The sequence below is a fragment of the Dasypus novemcinctus genome, chromosome 27 (assembly GCF_030445035.2).
Source record: "Dasypus novemcinctus isolate mDasNov1 chromosome 27, mDasNov1.1.hap2, whole genome shotgun sequence".
Lineage (NCBI taxonomy): Eukaryota > Metazoa > Chordata > Mammalia > Cingulata > Dasypodidae > Dasypus > Dasypus novemcinctus.
In genome coordinates this window covers 1,562,909-1,579,786 of record NC_080699.1, presented here as the reverse complement: position 1 = coordinate 1,579,786, position 16,878 = coordinate 1,562,909, and the positions used below count along the sequence as shown (strand labels likewise).

At 51.8% G+C, this 16,878-nt stretch overlaps 1 protein-coding gene across 14 annotated transcripts in view; it reads right to left on the bottom strand.

The window, feature by feature from the left end:
- Window positions 1-16,878, bottom strand: part of AMOTL1 (angiomotin like 1) — a 181,370-nt gene that overhangs the window by 21,576 nt on the left and 142,916 nt on the right. For all 14 annotated transcript variants that reach the window (XM_004461998.4, XM_071212308.1, XM_058289219.2 and 11 more), the window contains one exon: window positions 16,679-16,768. In XM_004461998.4, coding sequence (XP_004462055.2) covers window positions 16,679-16,768 — 90 coding nt within the window. The remainder of the gene's footprint in view (window positions 1-16,678; window positions 16,769-16,878) is intronic.

Here is a 16,878-nt window from a genome sequence, read left to right as displayed (position 1 = left end):
GCCAATACACACTGTGGGGGCTGACCACGTCCCAGGAACGGGCCCAAGAGCCTCAGGACACCACCTCTTTAATCCTCACGGCAGCCCACTTGACACGTGAGAAAACTGGAGCGCAAGAGTTGTGGTCTTTGTGGAAGGTCGAATGGTCGTGGCTTTTGTGCCTCTGTCCATAGCTCCATGTCCTTGTTTAGGAAAGAGCAGGTGGGGAGGGACACTGGCGGATCAAAACTGGAACTGGGCGCAGTAATTCCAGGATGCTCCTTTCCACCTGACTCTCATGCTTTGCCAGTTCTGGGTAAGGTTCAAAGTGGACAGGAGGCTACCAACACTCCTGTGGCTACTATTTGAGCACTAAGCTTAAATGCTCATTGAACAATGGTGTAGAGGAACCACGGGATAGCTGAACCACAGGGTGGCAGAACCACAGGATGGCTGAACCACGGGGCGGCCGAGCCACGGGACGACTGAACCATAGTGCAGCTGAACCATCATGTGGCTGAGCGACAGGGCAGCTGAACCACGGAGTGGCTGAGGCTCGGGGCAGCTGAACCATCATGTGACTGAACCACAGTGCGGCTGAACCATCATGTGGCTGAGCCACAGGGCAGCTGAACCACGGAGTGGCTGAACCATCGCGTGGCTGAGCCACAGGGCAGCTGAACCACGGAGTGGCTGAGGCTCGGGGCAGCTGAACCATCATGTGACTGAACCACGGTGCGGCTGAGCCTCGGGGCAGCTGAACCACGGAGTGGCTGAGCCTCGGGGCAGCTGAACCACGGAGTGGCTGAGCCTCGGGGCAGCTGAACCACGGTGCGGCTGAGCCACGGGACAACTGAACCACGGTGTGGCTGAACCATCGCGTGGCTGAGCCACGGGGTGGGTGAACCTTGGAGTGGCTGAGCCGTGGGGCGGCTAACCCAGGAGCTTGGGCTGAGTCCTGAGGTGGGGCCTGGAAGTGGGCCGTCGGGCACCACCTGAGCTGTTGAGTACAGCTCCAGCCCTCAGCCGGGGAGCATATAGAAAGCAAAGTTGTGGCTGACCCTTCTCAAGGGGGAATGAATGTCTAGGCCCCTTCTGATATAACGGATTTGGCCTGTTTTTCTCTGCTCCTGATACAGTGGGAGGGACAAAGGAGTTGCCAAGGAATGACCTGTTCACAGGAATGTCTGGCAGGAAAAGGCCAGGGGCACTCCCCACTCTGGCTGTTCATCTGGAACCAAGGTTTGACCCTCAGCAAATGGCTTCTTTGGAGCTTAGACCTACCTAGGCTTGTGTGTGTGTGTACATGAAGCCACAAAAATAGGCCACCCTAATTGCAAGCTCCAAATCCCAAACGCCCACACAGCGATGCACAACTCGCCTGTTCTGGCGTCTGGCTCTGGACCATCATGCATCTCCCCGGCGCTGCTCGGGGAAGGTTCCTGCTGCCTTGGATGTGGAAGAAGGGTGGTGGTGACAGAGTTAGAGCAAAAGGAAGCAGACGACGCCCACAAATCTTCCCTGAAATGGCAAAGACTGGAATTCCACTTTCATGGCCAAGGCTGCTCAGAGGCCCCAGGGCCTCAGGATCTCTAGTGAAGAGGCCGTCACCTGAGAAGCCCAGACCACAGCACCGCCTGGGGACAGGGGAGGCGAGGCTAAGGGCACGGGGCCTCTGACCTCAGCAGCTCCTGTGCAGGGCAGGTGGTTCACCGCCAGAGTGCCTGCAAGCAGCAAACCTTCCTATTCTGGAATTCTCCGTGAAGCAGCAACTGCTAAGGTTTCTGCGAGTCAAGGCCCCGTTGTGAAGAGCTCGCCCTGTGACCTCCTCCCAGTGCTAAATGACGTTTGCACCTCAAAGCCCTCCCATGGGCTCCCCCCCACCCCCTCGTAAGTAATCACACCAGACCCAGCTAGAGTCTCTCATTTGGGAGTAAGTGGGAGAGGTGGGGGCAGCCTAGCTCCAGGCTGGGCCCCCATCTAGTATGTGCTTGGGGGAAACAGAGCAAAGACTCTGACAGTCCATGGGGAGGACAGGGAGAAGGTCCCCAGACCCCAATGCAGACCGAGGCCTGATGTCCCAGCCCCGGCCGCAGCCGGCGTGAGGCCTGCAGCCCTGTTCACACCCACAGAAGCCTGAAGCACCACGTCTTCAACGTCTCCTAAGGAACCCGTTCCGAGCTTCTGAGGCGCCGACTGCGCAGCTCTGTGAGGGGAGAGCCAGCCCACGTGCATGCTTTGCGCGGACCGTGTGAGGGATGGGACAGTGCAGGGAGCCGGGTGGCACAGGACCGACGTGGCCAACAGGACACGCGCGTGTGCTCCGTGAACCACAGCCCAGCGCAGTGCTGACACGGGTGTCGGGAGCGGGATGCGAGGGGGCACACACTGAGCGCGTGCTGCGGCCCACGTCTAGTGCTAACAGCCCAACCACGTCCTTTCACAACCTGCAACACGTTCCACAACAACGCAAGGTGTCGGTGGGCGGACGATGGGAACTCTGCACATGACACATGACTGTTTCGTAAGCTCACAACTTCTCTAATAAAAAATAATTTAAAAACCGCAGTCCTCCTCCTGGGGCGTAAGCTAGCTCGAGTGGAAAGATGGCTTTTCCTTCCCCACCAACAAGGCCTTGGGGGCCGCTCGCACATGGACCAGGCCGGCCCCAGCCTCGGTGGCGCTGCCAGGACCCAGAGCCTCTGCACAACGCTGCTGGAGAGGAGCAGAGGTCCAAACCTCTGCCTGTCGTGGTACTGCCCCCTAAAATCCCTCCTCCTCCTCCCTCCTCAAGGACCCTTCCGCCCAAGCCCCAGCCACCGTGCCCCGTAACACTGAACGGGGGTCGGGAATTCCTCTCCGAGGCTCAGCTCCACTAACCGGCTGCCCGAGGAGCCGGGCCCGCTAGAGCCCTGCTGGCACCAGTGCTTTCCTCCCCCAGGCTGAGAGGAGCCAGCTGTGACAAGAGCCCCAAGAGCAACTCGGGTTCACTCTGCCTCGAGGTCCCGCACAGGAAGGAGCTCGCCTCCACCTGCCTTCAGCTCCTCAGCCCGATCTGAGAGCCAAGCCGGTGAACCCAGAGAGACCCCAACAGACCCCAGCCGGAGCACGCTGCATCCCAGGGGAGTGGCCCACCCACGAGGCTTCTTTGTTGCAAAACAGCACAAAAGTGAGTTACTTAAAAAGCCACACGTATGAATTCAGAAAAGGGAAAGGAATGCAAAGCTGACTCCAGAAGCTGCGCATTTGCCTTTGTGGTTGTCTTAAACACGCTGATAAAGCTTCTCAGAGAAGGAACCTTTTTATCTCAGAAAGGCGCCCAGCTTTACGCAGCGCAGCCCGTCCCCAGCACACGCCGCCGCGCCTCGCCAGGCAGCCCAGCACCCGGCCGGTGCGCAGGTGGTCAGGCGGGCCCGCCGGCAAAGCCAGGGCCGTGAGGGCTGAGAGGGAGCAGCGTCTAACGCAGCTCTGTAACAAGGAGAATTAAGAAGAGGAATTCAAACCCAACTGCGCTCTGCGGAACCCGGGGCAGCAACGCCCGGGCCAGGCAGGAGAGGGGCATTGAGCAACCCAGGAGGCTCGTCAGCCTTCACTGTGTCCACCTCCTGGGCTTCCAAGGAAGTCTCCTCCCGAGCACGAATTTTGAGTCTGAAAGCTGCTGGTTCAGACACTGACAAACAGAGAAACAAAACAAAACAAAAAAGCGATTTGTGGAAATGGCTGTTAAAATGCAGAGAAAAAGCCTTTGGGCGAGGTGAATCAATACTGGAAGTTGTGGCAAACCTGTGTGTGAAGGGTTTATTCAACTCTGTTGCTGAAGTTTAAAAAGAAAATAGAATATTTGCTTTTGCACAGTACTATGGCAGCAAAATTACTCTAAAATCCTAGCTTTCAAAAGCCTACACTTTCTTGTTTCCTCAACAAACACCTGAGAAGCCCTCCCACCGCATGTCTCGCAGGCCCTGCTGCACCTGCTGTGCGGTCCAGGTAGAACGCCACCTGCCCACCTTCTCCTTCCCCCTGTGCCGGCAGCACCTCACTTCCTCGTGCTTGAAGCCTTCCAACTTGGCAGGACTTCAAGAAGATGGCAGAAGTGTTTATATCCGAAAAGATATGACAAAAGTGGACAAAGGTTTATTGAATAGGAGATGCTGTTGATACATGATCAAATTCTATCTTAAAAATATTTTTTTAAATAACCCAAAAAGTAGCTTTCAAATACTTATCATTGGAAAGCAACAAAACCTAGCCACAAACTCCTGTAGGGTCTAATGTAGGAAAACAATACATTTTGGTAAAATGTTTATCTATTGCTCATCAATGTCCAGGCCCCATGAGTTTAGGGCACCAGAATTAAAGTATCTCAGATATGATTTGGTAAAATATTAATTTCAACACCCTCCAAAATTCTCCTAATTATAGTTTTTTCTAATCTAGTCATTTCTCATATTGCATTTCAATTCTAGATATCGTACACTTAGGTATAATTCAGTTTTGTTTTCACTTATCGAAGCTTATTGCATATGTAGCTTGCTAACTTGCTTGACTGAATATACACCCACCCATCTAGCTCAGCTTCCAAAGGTACTGTTAGAATCTTCCACTTTATTTTGATTTACTTGAAATAAAAATCTGCTGCTTCTTCTGTATCAGTGTTGACTGCATAATAGCAAATTAGAAAAATGCCCTGGTAATGCCACATAAATATAGCATGCATGGGCTGTATAGTTTTCATGAATCAATCATAAACTGAACTTGAGGTATAATAAACCTTTCTAACCACTACAGATGTCTCTTTTGCTTTCTCTTTTCTTAATACAAAAAGATGGCGACAGATACTTCAATTTCTGGGTATGACAAACCAATAATCTACTGGACGATTTGGCTCCTCATGGTGAAAGACAACCACAAAACCTGGACATAATACAAAGAAAGGCCCTCAAGCAACGAGAAGCAAATGTAAGCAAACAATTCCCAAGGGGGGGTCCACTCGCGGGAGGGAGTGAAAAGCATGAAAACTCAGCAGCCCGACATCTCCATCGTGGTGGAGGTTATAATTCACCCGACCAGGCACATACAGTGTGTGCGCTGTACATGGGTAGTAGCTTAACTGAAATAACTGCATCCCACACGTGTGTGTACAAAAAACACAACCACGTTCTTCAAACGACCCTTGGAATGGCAGCTACGGCTTGACATCAAAGATGAGTTTTTGGCTGGGGAAATTGTTACACTGGGGGAGAGAAGTGATTCCTACATGCTGATCAGGGGCAAAGAAACGCGCTGCCTGCGATTTTATTTTTTCCCTTTTTTTTAACTTCTGCCACCTCTCCCACGTTGCTTTCAGCAGAATCCCTTGTTTCTTTTCCTTCTACCAAACCAACGTCTTTGTAAGCAAAAGTAAATTAGTAGCAGATGTAAGCTTATTTTTAATGGTCTAAGACCATACTTTATGAACTTAAGACAAACACTTTGCCCCTCATAGTTCTCTGATTCCATTAAGAATCAGTTCTCTGCCTTCACTACAATTCAAGAACCAAAAATAGTTTAAAAAACTAATTTTAGAAACCACACCACAGGGTTACTCATTGTATTTTGCTTATTTACTATTTTTTTCATCCAGAGAAACCAAAATTTAATTTTCATACACATTTAGAGAAAGCTTTTCTTTTTAGACTGTTTTTTTGTATCCAGAGAGGATATACTGGATTATCAAACACGGCCTATGTTTCTAACTGGCTCTGGTTCTAAGACACCCAGGTCAGGAGTTCAGAGCCTCAGCTGCAGCAATCAGCATGAGCTGAGGACCATCCCGAAGTCACGGTTCTAGGCTACATAATTCACAACCCAATGAGGCTTCTGGCACAGGAATCATGTCCACTTACAGCCAGGGTTCTTCTCAGGTAAAAATATTAAATTTCAGTCACTCCAGAGCCAAGAGAGGTGATCTTTTGGACCGGGGAAGGAGGAAATAAAAAAGGAGGCCCTGACTCCAGCCGTGGGCGTGGGGGAGACCGCGCGATCGCTCTTTTATAAAACGTGGGTGCGTTCTCGGGGGCTCTAAAGCCATCGGGAACCCTCTACTCTCACGGCCACCTCCCGTGCCGGCCTGGCTGCCCCTGGCAGTGTGGTCTGAGTTTGGGCTCCGGGTCAGGCTGGTCTGGGTTCCCCGCATGCCCGCTCCACCTCTGGGGTACCGCCGCACGCAGGCTCCTTCCCTCCTGAGCCTCGGCCCCCTCCTCGGAGGAACGCCTGGTGCCTGCCTGGGGGACACCGCCGGGGGCAGGCCCAGTGCTGGACTCTCAGGATGGGGCAGCTGCTGCCTGCCGCTGCCCGATGCGCCACGGCCACCCGCAGCCTAGCTGGGCCTGCGGCCAGGACAGGGGCAGACGCGCAGCTCGGCCCGAGGACGAGCTCTTCCAGCACCAGATGAGCAGCCCCGGGAGAATGGCCACTCACAGCCACGAGACCCTCCGACCTGATGTCGAGGTCTGCAGACCATCCCACAGAACAAGGGAGGCCAAGATGGGACGGGAGCATGGCCCTGGGGGGCACCCCGAGACCACACTACCCACGCAAAGGGAGCCAGCCCGGCTGACCGCAGCCCAGGCCCCACGTTAGCCACCCGGGACCACACTGGGCAAGCAGGGCTGAGGGCCGATTCTGGTCCACTTCACCTGGACTGACGATGGCCGTGCCCGATACGGAAATACATAAACAACTGGAAAACTTGCCCAGGAAGGAGTGAACAATTACCTCTGGTTTATAAACTATTAACAATTGCACTCTAGTTTATAAAGGACGTGCTCTTGGAGGGTGTTCGTTCTTTACCCTCTCACAGCACGAGTTGTCTTGCTGAGGGCTCTCCTTCCTCCTCCTGTCACTACTAGCCCCCAGAACAGAGAGGCGCAAACTCTCCCCGCAGGCCAAGCCCGCCTGCAGCCTGTTTTCCTGGAGCTCGGGCCTCTCGTTTGTTCACACGTGCTGTCGCGGCTTGTGGGCTGTGGCTGCAGAGCTGGGTAGCTGCAGCAGAGACCAGAGGGCCTGCGAAATCTAAAGTATTGACCAGCCAGCCGTTTACAGCAAGTGCTCCCTGGCCCACGGTCGAGAAGACAGCCGGCTCATAGCAGGTAACTAGTAATTGCTTCTCTGGGCAAATGGTAATGATCACTGTTCCATTTAACATCCAACAAACATTTACGAGATGCTTCTCAGTGCCAGGCACTGGGCCAAGCCTGGCAGTAGAGAGCCGGACGCAGCGGTGGGGCTGACGGACGGGCCTGCCTTCGTGGTGCTTACGGTCAGGTAGGGGAAGACAATCATCCAAGCAGTTACGTACTCACAGTGGCGACGAGCGTTTACAAAGGAAACGCAGAGCCCCAGGAGAGCACCCAAAGGAAGACTCCTGAGGCACTGGTGCTGAATTTAAGCCGAGACCTGAAGTGGATTTCCCGGTTCTGACTGTTAGGGGAGGCGACGGTTCCCACATCCGGGACGTGTGCGCGACTTCGGCCTCTGCTCGGCCTCTGCTCCCGCCGTCCTGCTCTCCAGCCTGAGGCCTGCGGGCCGCGATAGAGGCTCCCGGGCACATGTTCTGCTTCTACGGCACTTGGTTTTCCAGCCCCTTAACATGGAGGCCGAGCAAACACTATTCTGATTCGCCAACAACAAGAACACCATAACCCACGCTCACGGGCAGAGACCAGAATCAGCGCACGGCCAGAAGACCGAGTCTTGGGCAGGGGTTCCTCCAGCGCGGGCGTGCACAGCCTGAGCGGAGCGACCAGTTCTCACGCGGGGAGACGCTCTCACGGGGCAGCGTGTGCTCTCCGGGCTGCCGCCACGTCTGACGCTGCTCAGCACTGCTGCCAAGTGTGCCCGGGGGGCCGAAGCCCCCACACCCTCGCTCCCCAAATCCAGAAAGGCTCGCGAGCCGGCAGGCACGCTCTGGGAACACGGCCCACTCTCCTCCCAAGAAGGTGCAGGCCGAAATACGAGGAGGAAGGAAACGGGAGCAGGGCACAGCACTGCAGGATCAAGTCGTTTCTTCAGGTTCCCTAACCAGCGACAGGGCTCTGCCAGCTGAATCAGGAGATTTATTCCTCCCTCGTTTTAGAGGAAACGGAAGTGCAGGGAGGCTAAGCGTCTGACTTGAGGTCACTGAGCTATTAGTGCGAGAACAAGAATTAGGAGACCCAAGGCTACTTGCCTGAGCCTGTGCCAACAAAACCTGATTTTCAGAATCGCACGTTTCTACTCAATTTAGGAGTCATCTTTAAGGAGACACAGTTAATTTAGGGCAAGACAGTTTTTTTGATTGATATGATGCCACCTGGCAGGACTAACAGGGAGAGAGAGGGAGGGAAGAATTTGAACATTTTCTATTCTTCTATTCTGAAGCGGTACTTTTAATAACTTTGCCTGATGCCTTGAAAGAGCTGAACATCACCTGGGTTATCTTCCAACAAGACTGGGCGACACAATTAAAAATAGAACATTTTGATTAAACTGGCGCTCACGAGGAGAATTTCAAGCCTGCTGCCTCTAGGATTTTCCACTTCCATTCACCCTCTCAGTGGACGTTTACTGAGTGGCGGGTAGAGACGTGGGTATTTCAGCGGGCTGGGCCGGCGTGGCCAGGTCTCCCATGCAGTGGAGGCGACCGAGGCCGACCGCTCACGGCCACAGAGGGCAGGGAAGCGCAGCTGCTGCCGCGCCAGGTGGGGGGCCGGCATCAGCAGGGCTCTGCAAGGTGCAGGTCGAGGAGAGGAGGGGGCGCCCACGGCCCGCATGGGACAGACCCAGAGCTGGCGGGGATCCCTCGGCTCAGAGAGCTGCAGGGGCCGCCTCGTGCTCCACGCGGCCGACAGCACCAGCGGTCAGGCCACCGCTATTTCTGCCTTGGGTTGCACACAGGACTGTATAAGAAACACAAAAAACCAGACGGATTTTCTTTAGGAAATTATTTTAGTCTCTTCTGTGTTCCATGACAAACAGGAAACCAAGGTACTTAAAATAAGATTCAAGGGTAAGATGATGATTACAAGACAAGATGAAAATGGCAACTTATTTTTATTTTTAAAACAGTATGGTCCTACACATTTCTCCTGCCAATTTTTAAATCCATGAGATTTTTAAGGAAATAAAATCCAGAGAGCTCTGTCTCATTTACACCCATTACTTATTAATACGGTGTTTTACATGAATCACCCAATGTCTAAGAATCATTTTTTTCTTAAACAGGGACACCCATTAACAACCAGAATTTAATTAAATAAACTTAAGTTGATCCAGATATGTCAAGCCTGGAGTGCCTGAAAAACCCCAAAGGCATGGAGATCAGTCCAACGTGCCCAGGTTTTCTCCTGGACAAGACAAGCCAGCGGGGTCCCCACTCAACCCGAGGATGCACAGAGCCTGACACTCGACTTGAAACCCTGGTAAAGTGAAATTTCATGTCTATCGGTCTAGTTTCCCCACATTTCATATTTTATTTTTGGCTTTCTGGCCTAAGGCTGATGGGAATTCTGCAGAGTTATCAATTTCAGAAAGAAACAGTCAAGAAAGCTTCACTCCTTGAGAAGACGTAGCTAAGAATAAGACTCACATCCAGGGACAATGCCTTTAGCAGACTGTGTGTGTGGTTTACATACGTGCGGTTTACATGTGTGCACGCACACATCACACATGGCCGTGAGAAAGGAGCCTTGTTTAAGTAAAGAGCAAAGACCCCCGGTTTCAGGCAGGCAGGCCGAGCAGGAGCTGGCCAGGGGCCGACTTGCAGGAGCCGTGCCGCTTTGGCACTACTATCCTATAAACTGCACGAATATTTGGCAAGACAAACAATCAAAAACAAAACAAAAACCTTTAAATCCCTCCAAAGAGAACCATGAGGTGATGGAATAAAAAATTCCTCACAGCTGGGGAGTGGGCATAGCTCTGTGGCTGTGCACCTGCCTCCTACGTACAAGGCCCTGGGTTCGATCCCTGGCACCTCCTAAAAAAGTTCCTCAGTTATCCAACACCCAGGCTGGGCCCTGCAGGGCTTTTCATAAAGGCGGCTCTGGACCACGAGAGCAGGGTCACACGGCCCAGGCCCCGTCCCCCTTTTCAGCGTGGCGGTGACTCTCCACTCTCACCGGGTCTTCGTGAGACTAGAGCGCAAGGGCCAAGACCTCGGTCTCCAGTGGGAGGCCACCTGGGCAGCAGGGCACGCTGCCCTCCAGGGGGAGGCCAGCAGGGCAGCAGAGCATGCTGCCCTCCGAGGAGAAGCCAGCAGGGCAGCAGGGCACGCTGCCCTCCAGGGGGAGGCCAGCAGGGCAGCAGAGCACGCTGCTCTCCAGGGGGAGGCCAGCAGGGCAGCAGAGCACGCTGCCCTCCGAGGAGAAGCCAGCAGGGCAGCAGAGCACGCTGTCCTCCAGGGAGAAGCCAGCAGGGCAGCAGGGCACGCTGCCCTCCACGGGGAGGCCAGCAGGGCAGCAGGGCACGCTGCCCTCCAGGGGGAAGCCAGCTGGGCAGCAGGGCACGCTGCCCTCCAGGGGCCAGAGAGCGCTGCACACCCGCAGCTTGCACTGGGCCCCGTGAACGCCTCGCCAGGCGTCCTCCGCTTTCTCACTCCCTCCAACTTTCCTGGCGGCCAAGGCGGCTGCCTGGGGCTTCCCCCTGCGTGCGAGCTCCCCGGGATCCGGAGGCCACTGTGCCGGGCAGGCTCACCTGTCAGGCAAGGCCAGGCTCCAGAGCCGCGCTGGAGGGGTCGGGCTCCTCTGGAGCGGGCTGTCTGTAACTGTGATTACTAGGGACTTGGAACACAGGTGACGGGACACATGCCTGACTCTGCGGGCCGTCGGAGGGCACCGCCCACTGCTCACTGGCGGGCGGTTCGTCACCGCCGGCTCCACAGCGCCTGCTCTGAGTTAGCGCCACGGTGCGATATGGTCCACCAGGCACAAATCCTAACTCCTCGTCCAACCCCGACCTGCTCGGCCGCTTCCTGCTGTGAAGGCTGACCGTCCAGCTACGCGTCTCGCTCACACTCCTTGCTCCCGCCCTCGCTGCCACTGTTCAGCCGGTCACGGAGTCGGCTGCTGACCACTGCTGGGCTAGTGGCTCCCACGCCCACCTCTCCACCACTACTCCAACCCACAAGGGGAGGTACCCCAGGCAGCGGGAAAGCGCTTCTGCACGCTCTACATCCCTCGCCCAGGTGCTAAGACACCTGCTATGCCTCCAGGCTAGCTCCTCACCAACTCCTCCACTTCTCTGCCCGAGCTAGCTTCCAAAATACAATCCTTGTAATCCGTGAAATCATACACACACGAAAACACAGGGTAACGTTTTACAGTCTTGGAGTGCAAAAGGCCTTTCTAACTAAGCGTGACATAAAACCCAGAAAGTATGAAAATGGTTGCTTAAAAAATCTTCTGTGAGATAAAGAACACTATAATCAAAGATCAAAGTCAAACAACACATGGTAGGGAGACATGCTAATTTACTTTATATGCAAGTTTCCAACTCAAAAAGAAAAATATACCTGCAAAGTTGAAATAACATCTCGAGTCCCTTCAGAGAAGAGAAAACGCTAAAATGAGTAGTTATAAAGCTGTGAGCAAGACAAAGTGTCCTGTAAAGATTAAGGGTAGAAAACTGCTAGGTATCAGTTACTACCCCTGCTTTGGAGCCCTGCCTGGGCTCACACCCCACAGCAGCACCGAGGCGCCTTCAGGTGGCTGGGAAACGCTCTGGGCGCTCATTTATGCATTGGAACACAGAGGGCCACGTGCTCGCGAGGCGAGCCGTCTCCTGCGGGTGGAGGGGCCTCTGGCCGCCCTCCTGACGTTCTCGGCTTGACCTGGGAGGCGGAGGGGTCCTCGGGAACAGTCCTAAGCTCCTGCAGCACCACCAGGACCAGCTAGGCTCAGGGACCAGAGCGAGGCCCATCGGTGAGGGACCTGCTCCATTGTGACCTGAACCAAGTGGCCACACAACACCGCTGGAGGGAAGGCAGAGCGTCGGCAGAGGCTCCGACCGGCACTGCTGGTGTGACTGCTGCACGGCTGCCAGATGTGCGACAGGAGCAGGTCAAACCCGGCCTGCAAGCAGCACAGACCACTCACCAGCTACAAAACTCAGTTACTCAAGGTGCCGACAGAGCCTTCTATGTAAACCTGAACATAGGACGATTCACCTCCCACAGGACCACAAAGGAATCCGGGCCAAAAGCCCTAGGTAGTATCCATTTGCCAAAAAAATAGAATTTAAAAAGGAAGTTGGAACGAATTACTAAAATGAAATCATGAATAAATTTGGGGGAAACAAAGGGCTTAAATCCAACCAAATAGTATTGGAGTTGCTGGGTCATATGGTAAATCAATAGCTAGTTTTTTGAGAAACTGCCAAACTGTCCTCAAGAATGGCTGGATCCTTCTGCACTCCCACCAGCAGTGGATGAGTGTTCCCATTCCTCCACATCCTCTCCAGCACTTGTATTCTTCTGTTTTTTCCATAGCTGCCAATCTTACGGGAGTAAGATGGTATCTCATTGTAGTTTTGATTTCCATTTCCCTAATAGCTAGAGATTTGGGGCATTTTTTCATGTGCCACTGCTGGGTATACCCGGTAGAATTGAAAAGAAGGACACAAACCAATATATGCACACCAATGTTCATAGCAGCATTGTTCACTACTGCCAAAAGTTGGAATCAACCCAAATGCCTATCAACAGATGAACGGATAAATAAAATATGGTATATAAATACAATGGAATACCACTCAGCTTTAAGAACGAATACACTACAAACACACGTGATAACATGGATGAATCTTGAGAACCTTATGTTGAGTGAAGCAACCCAGACATTGAAGGACAAATACTACATGACCTCAATGATATGAAATAAGTAAACTAACATGCCTCAGAGAGCTAGAGACTGGATGATAGGCTTACAGGAAATTGGGGGGTAGAGGAAGGATGTAAGCTGACACCTACATGGGTGAAACCTATGATAAGCTGGAGGTGAGTATTTATACAAGGAAGGGATAAAATGGGGGCATAGGGTTACCTTTGGGTGGGGCTTTGCGGGCTTGGGGGGGGCCAGGGATGGGAGGATGGGTAATATTGCCCAAGAAATTGGGGGGAGGGTGGGGGAACATACGAACATAGGAGATTGTCAGGTATTTGGTTGAGAGTATAATGCTGAAAAAACTTTTTCAAAAATATAATAAGGAAGGTTACCTGTTTAAGATGCTTAAAGGGGATAATCTGACGTAGGATAGGCTTCTAGGGAGTGTGTGAGTGCTCATTTTATTGTAGTGGGTTATATCATTGGATGGAGACCCATATAATGAGAGTGAAGGTATACCCACATCCTGGGGGGGACTGATGTTCTCAAATAGAGGGAATTGTATCTCTTGAGAGAAATGGTGGCTCCCAATGCATTAGGGCAGTTGAGCATGTCAAGCCTTCAGCACTGTTGCAAGTATCTCTGAACATGGCCCTTCAAGCAATGAAGACTGATTGTCACTGTGGGCCCTGAGGGGAGGGGGAAAGAGGTATTGAATAGATGGAATCAGTGTAACTGTGTGGGCAGTAGAAGTGTTCCACAAGATTATGCAAGGATGGATATAAGACATGTTAAATTACATAAAAATTGTATAGGGGCTGATAGTCAAAAATGTAAGTCATAATGTAAAACAGAAGATAACTAAAAATTTAGAAAATTGTATAGTTTAAAATATAAACCACAATGTAAACCCAAATGTTACCTTGTTTGAAAGCTATTGTCTCAATATCTGTATATCAGTTTCAGTAAATACAGTATGAATATATAAAAAAATTATTGCTGTGGAAGGAAAAAGGGTTTTATGTTGAATATGTGGGAGTACTGTATATTGTATATATGAATTACTGTGATCCAAAACTTTTGTGAAGATAAGCTTAATAATTAGGAAAAAAAGAAAAAGAAAGCACATAGACACCGAGGAAAAGACAGAAGTTGCCTTGCCAATTTGCATACAGGGCAACACTTATTGCCGTGATGGAAGGCAAAACATCAAAAACAAAGATTTTGCATTTTTAAATTTTTTGATACCCCAATTTATTTTTACCTTAATTTTTCTAAATTAATATGTATTCTATATCTAACCTTTAAACTCATCACTATATTCCATTTTACTATTAATGGAACCTGGCAATATAATGGGCTTCACTTTTCAGGAAGTTTTGGATCTCAGAGAGGTTCAACAATGGCAGGGGAGGAATGCTGGTGTGGGATGTTATTGACAGGGGACACATAGTTGGCAGGGAGTTCTACAGGGCATATATCCAGGGTACATAAATATGTTTGGATATTTTCATAGCGGTTACAATTAAAAGCAACAACTGAGGGAGTGCTGAGTTCCTGGCCAGGGGAGCTCTATCACAGTCCCTAAAGGAACAGCAATAATACCTCAAGTGCAACGGCAAAGACCAAAAAGAAGGAAGGTCCAACAATGAGCCCTTGATACTAATGACTATGCTTGTGAGCCTGTGCACCTGAAATAAGAACAAGGCCTAGAGCTGCAGGGTGCCTAAGAGTTACCTCCTGAGAGTGTCCGTGTTGCTCAAATGTGGCCAGTCTTGAAGTCAAACTCAGCATGTAAATGTGTTGCCTTCCCCCCAGTGTGGGACATGACTCCCGGGGATGAGCCTCCCTGGCGCCGAGGGATTACTACCAAGTACCAGGTGATGATGTAACTAGAAAATGACCTTGAATAAAAGGGTCAACTTGGACCAGCAGAATATCTCAGTCTACATATAACACCAGGAGTTAAAAATGCTTTTGACCTGAATAAAAGAGGGAAATGGAAAGGACTAATGAGTTTATTTGGCTATGAGTCTCCAAAAAGAGCTGGGAGGTTATCAGAGGGGTTGCCCTTATGCACACCTCAGCAGAGTCCCAGAGACAGATAAAGGAGAGACAACCCCAGGTATTGGTTCTTCTGAGAGCTACAGAGACCCACAGTTCTATGGTCATGCAGATGGACTTCAGTGCCATGTCAGTTGGACCTACTTTGGAGTTTGTGTTTCTGTGTGATGGAGCTGAACTCAGATGTGATCTTTATCCACAAGCCTCTCCTGTTACTTTTACCGGAACTGCAGTTGGTGCTGGGGTTTAGTGTATACCCAGGGGACCTGAATCTCTGGACTGTCCATGTGATAGCCAGGCCCTGGGCCTCAACAGACTTGCAACTCCTACACTCTGGTTTATTGGTCTTACCCCACTCAGCTAACATGGAGGCGAAGAAGGTCAACCACCACACCAGGGAGCCAAGAGTGCCTACAACTGAAAGCAGGAGAATTGCATCCAGCATCCATGTGGAATCTAAGCCCCCTCTTGATATAGATGTGGAGTGGACACAACCATTCTAAGGTCCACAGGATGGAGGAATAGAGTATGGATTAGAGTGGACCTACTGATATTCTATTCATGAACTATTGTGATTAGTAATAGAAGAAAATGTGGCATTGGTGTGGAGAAAGTGGCTATGGTAGCTGCTGGGGGTAGGGAGTGGGAGGAAGAGATGTGATGTGGGGGCATTTTGGGGGTTGGAGTTGTCCTGGGTGGTGCTGTAGGGACAGTTTCCAGACATTGTATGTCCTCCCATGGCCCACTGGGTGGACTGTGGGAGAGTGTGGGCTATGGTGTGGACCATTGACTATGAGGTGCAGCAGTGCTCAAAGACGTATTCACCAAGTACAATGAATGTCTCATGATGATGGAGGAGGTTGTTATGGGGTGAGGAGTGGGGTGAAGAGGGTGGGGGGTATATGGGTACCTCCTATTTTTTAATGTAACATTAAAAAAATAAAGACAAAGAAATTAAATTAAATTAAATAAAAAAAAATAGTATTGGAGGGCGTTAGAAAAGTAACTATTCACCAACCTTTAGAACGCAGGCTGAAATGAGGGACCCAAGTACCAAGTCCCACCGTCCTAAGCTGGATGGCTAGTACCTGAGTATATTTCTTTTTGCTGCCAGAACTGTTTTTAGGTTGTGAGCACTTATGCTGATGTTTATAAATGAGAAATTCATTCAGTTTTCTAAACTGCTAAAAAAAATTGGATTTAAAAATTCCTGGCTTGTGCCATGAATCTGCAGAAATTCAAACTTTGACTAATATTTCTCAAAACCCAGGAGATTCTATCACTTGCTGCTGATGAAATTAGAAATCAGTGCAATTGCCGCCCAGTAAATCCAAGGCCTGAGCGCTCCTGTCCGTGACTCCTGGCTGCGCAGGGATGGCGCTCCCCCCGGCAGGCCTGGCATGTGCGCGCTCCTCTGCGCAGCTGCGCTCCAGAAGGGCAGCCTGCTGAGGCTGCACGGCCGGGCAAGAGCAAAGCGTGCAAGAGAGCCCAGTCCCCACACAGGGCTCCTGTTCCTTCCACCGGGGAAAGGGAACTGCAGCTCTCGTTTACGTGGGGGCGAGTGCCAGGAAACACCGTGACGCCGCTGCCCCTCGAGGAGCGAGGAGCGACAAGACAGCACAAGCGTGACCGACAGAATGCGCATGTGCCATGCAGCCCTGACAGAGCGTCTCTCCTGAGGCCAGTCAGTGTGCCGAACTAAGGGGACACACACGGCACAGAATGCGACTGAACATCAGCCAGGTTCTGTCCCCGGCCCGCGGCTGCGCAGCCGCGGGGGACGCGTGTGGACTCACTCTGGGAGGCGTAGCGCTCCTCGGCCGCTCTGCCCTCGAGGCTCTCTTGCTCCCTGCTGGACAGCTGCCTGTTGGCGGTCTCCAGTCGATCTAAACACAAAGAGGAAACACTGAAAATACACCCGAGCATGGGCGGTCCACGAGCCGGGGTGGGGAGGCTCGAGGGCAGGCCGAGGCGGACGGCCGGGGCAAGAACGGCA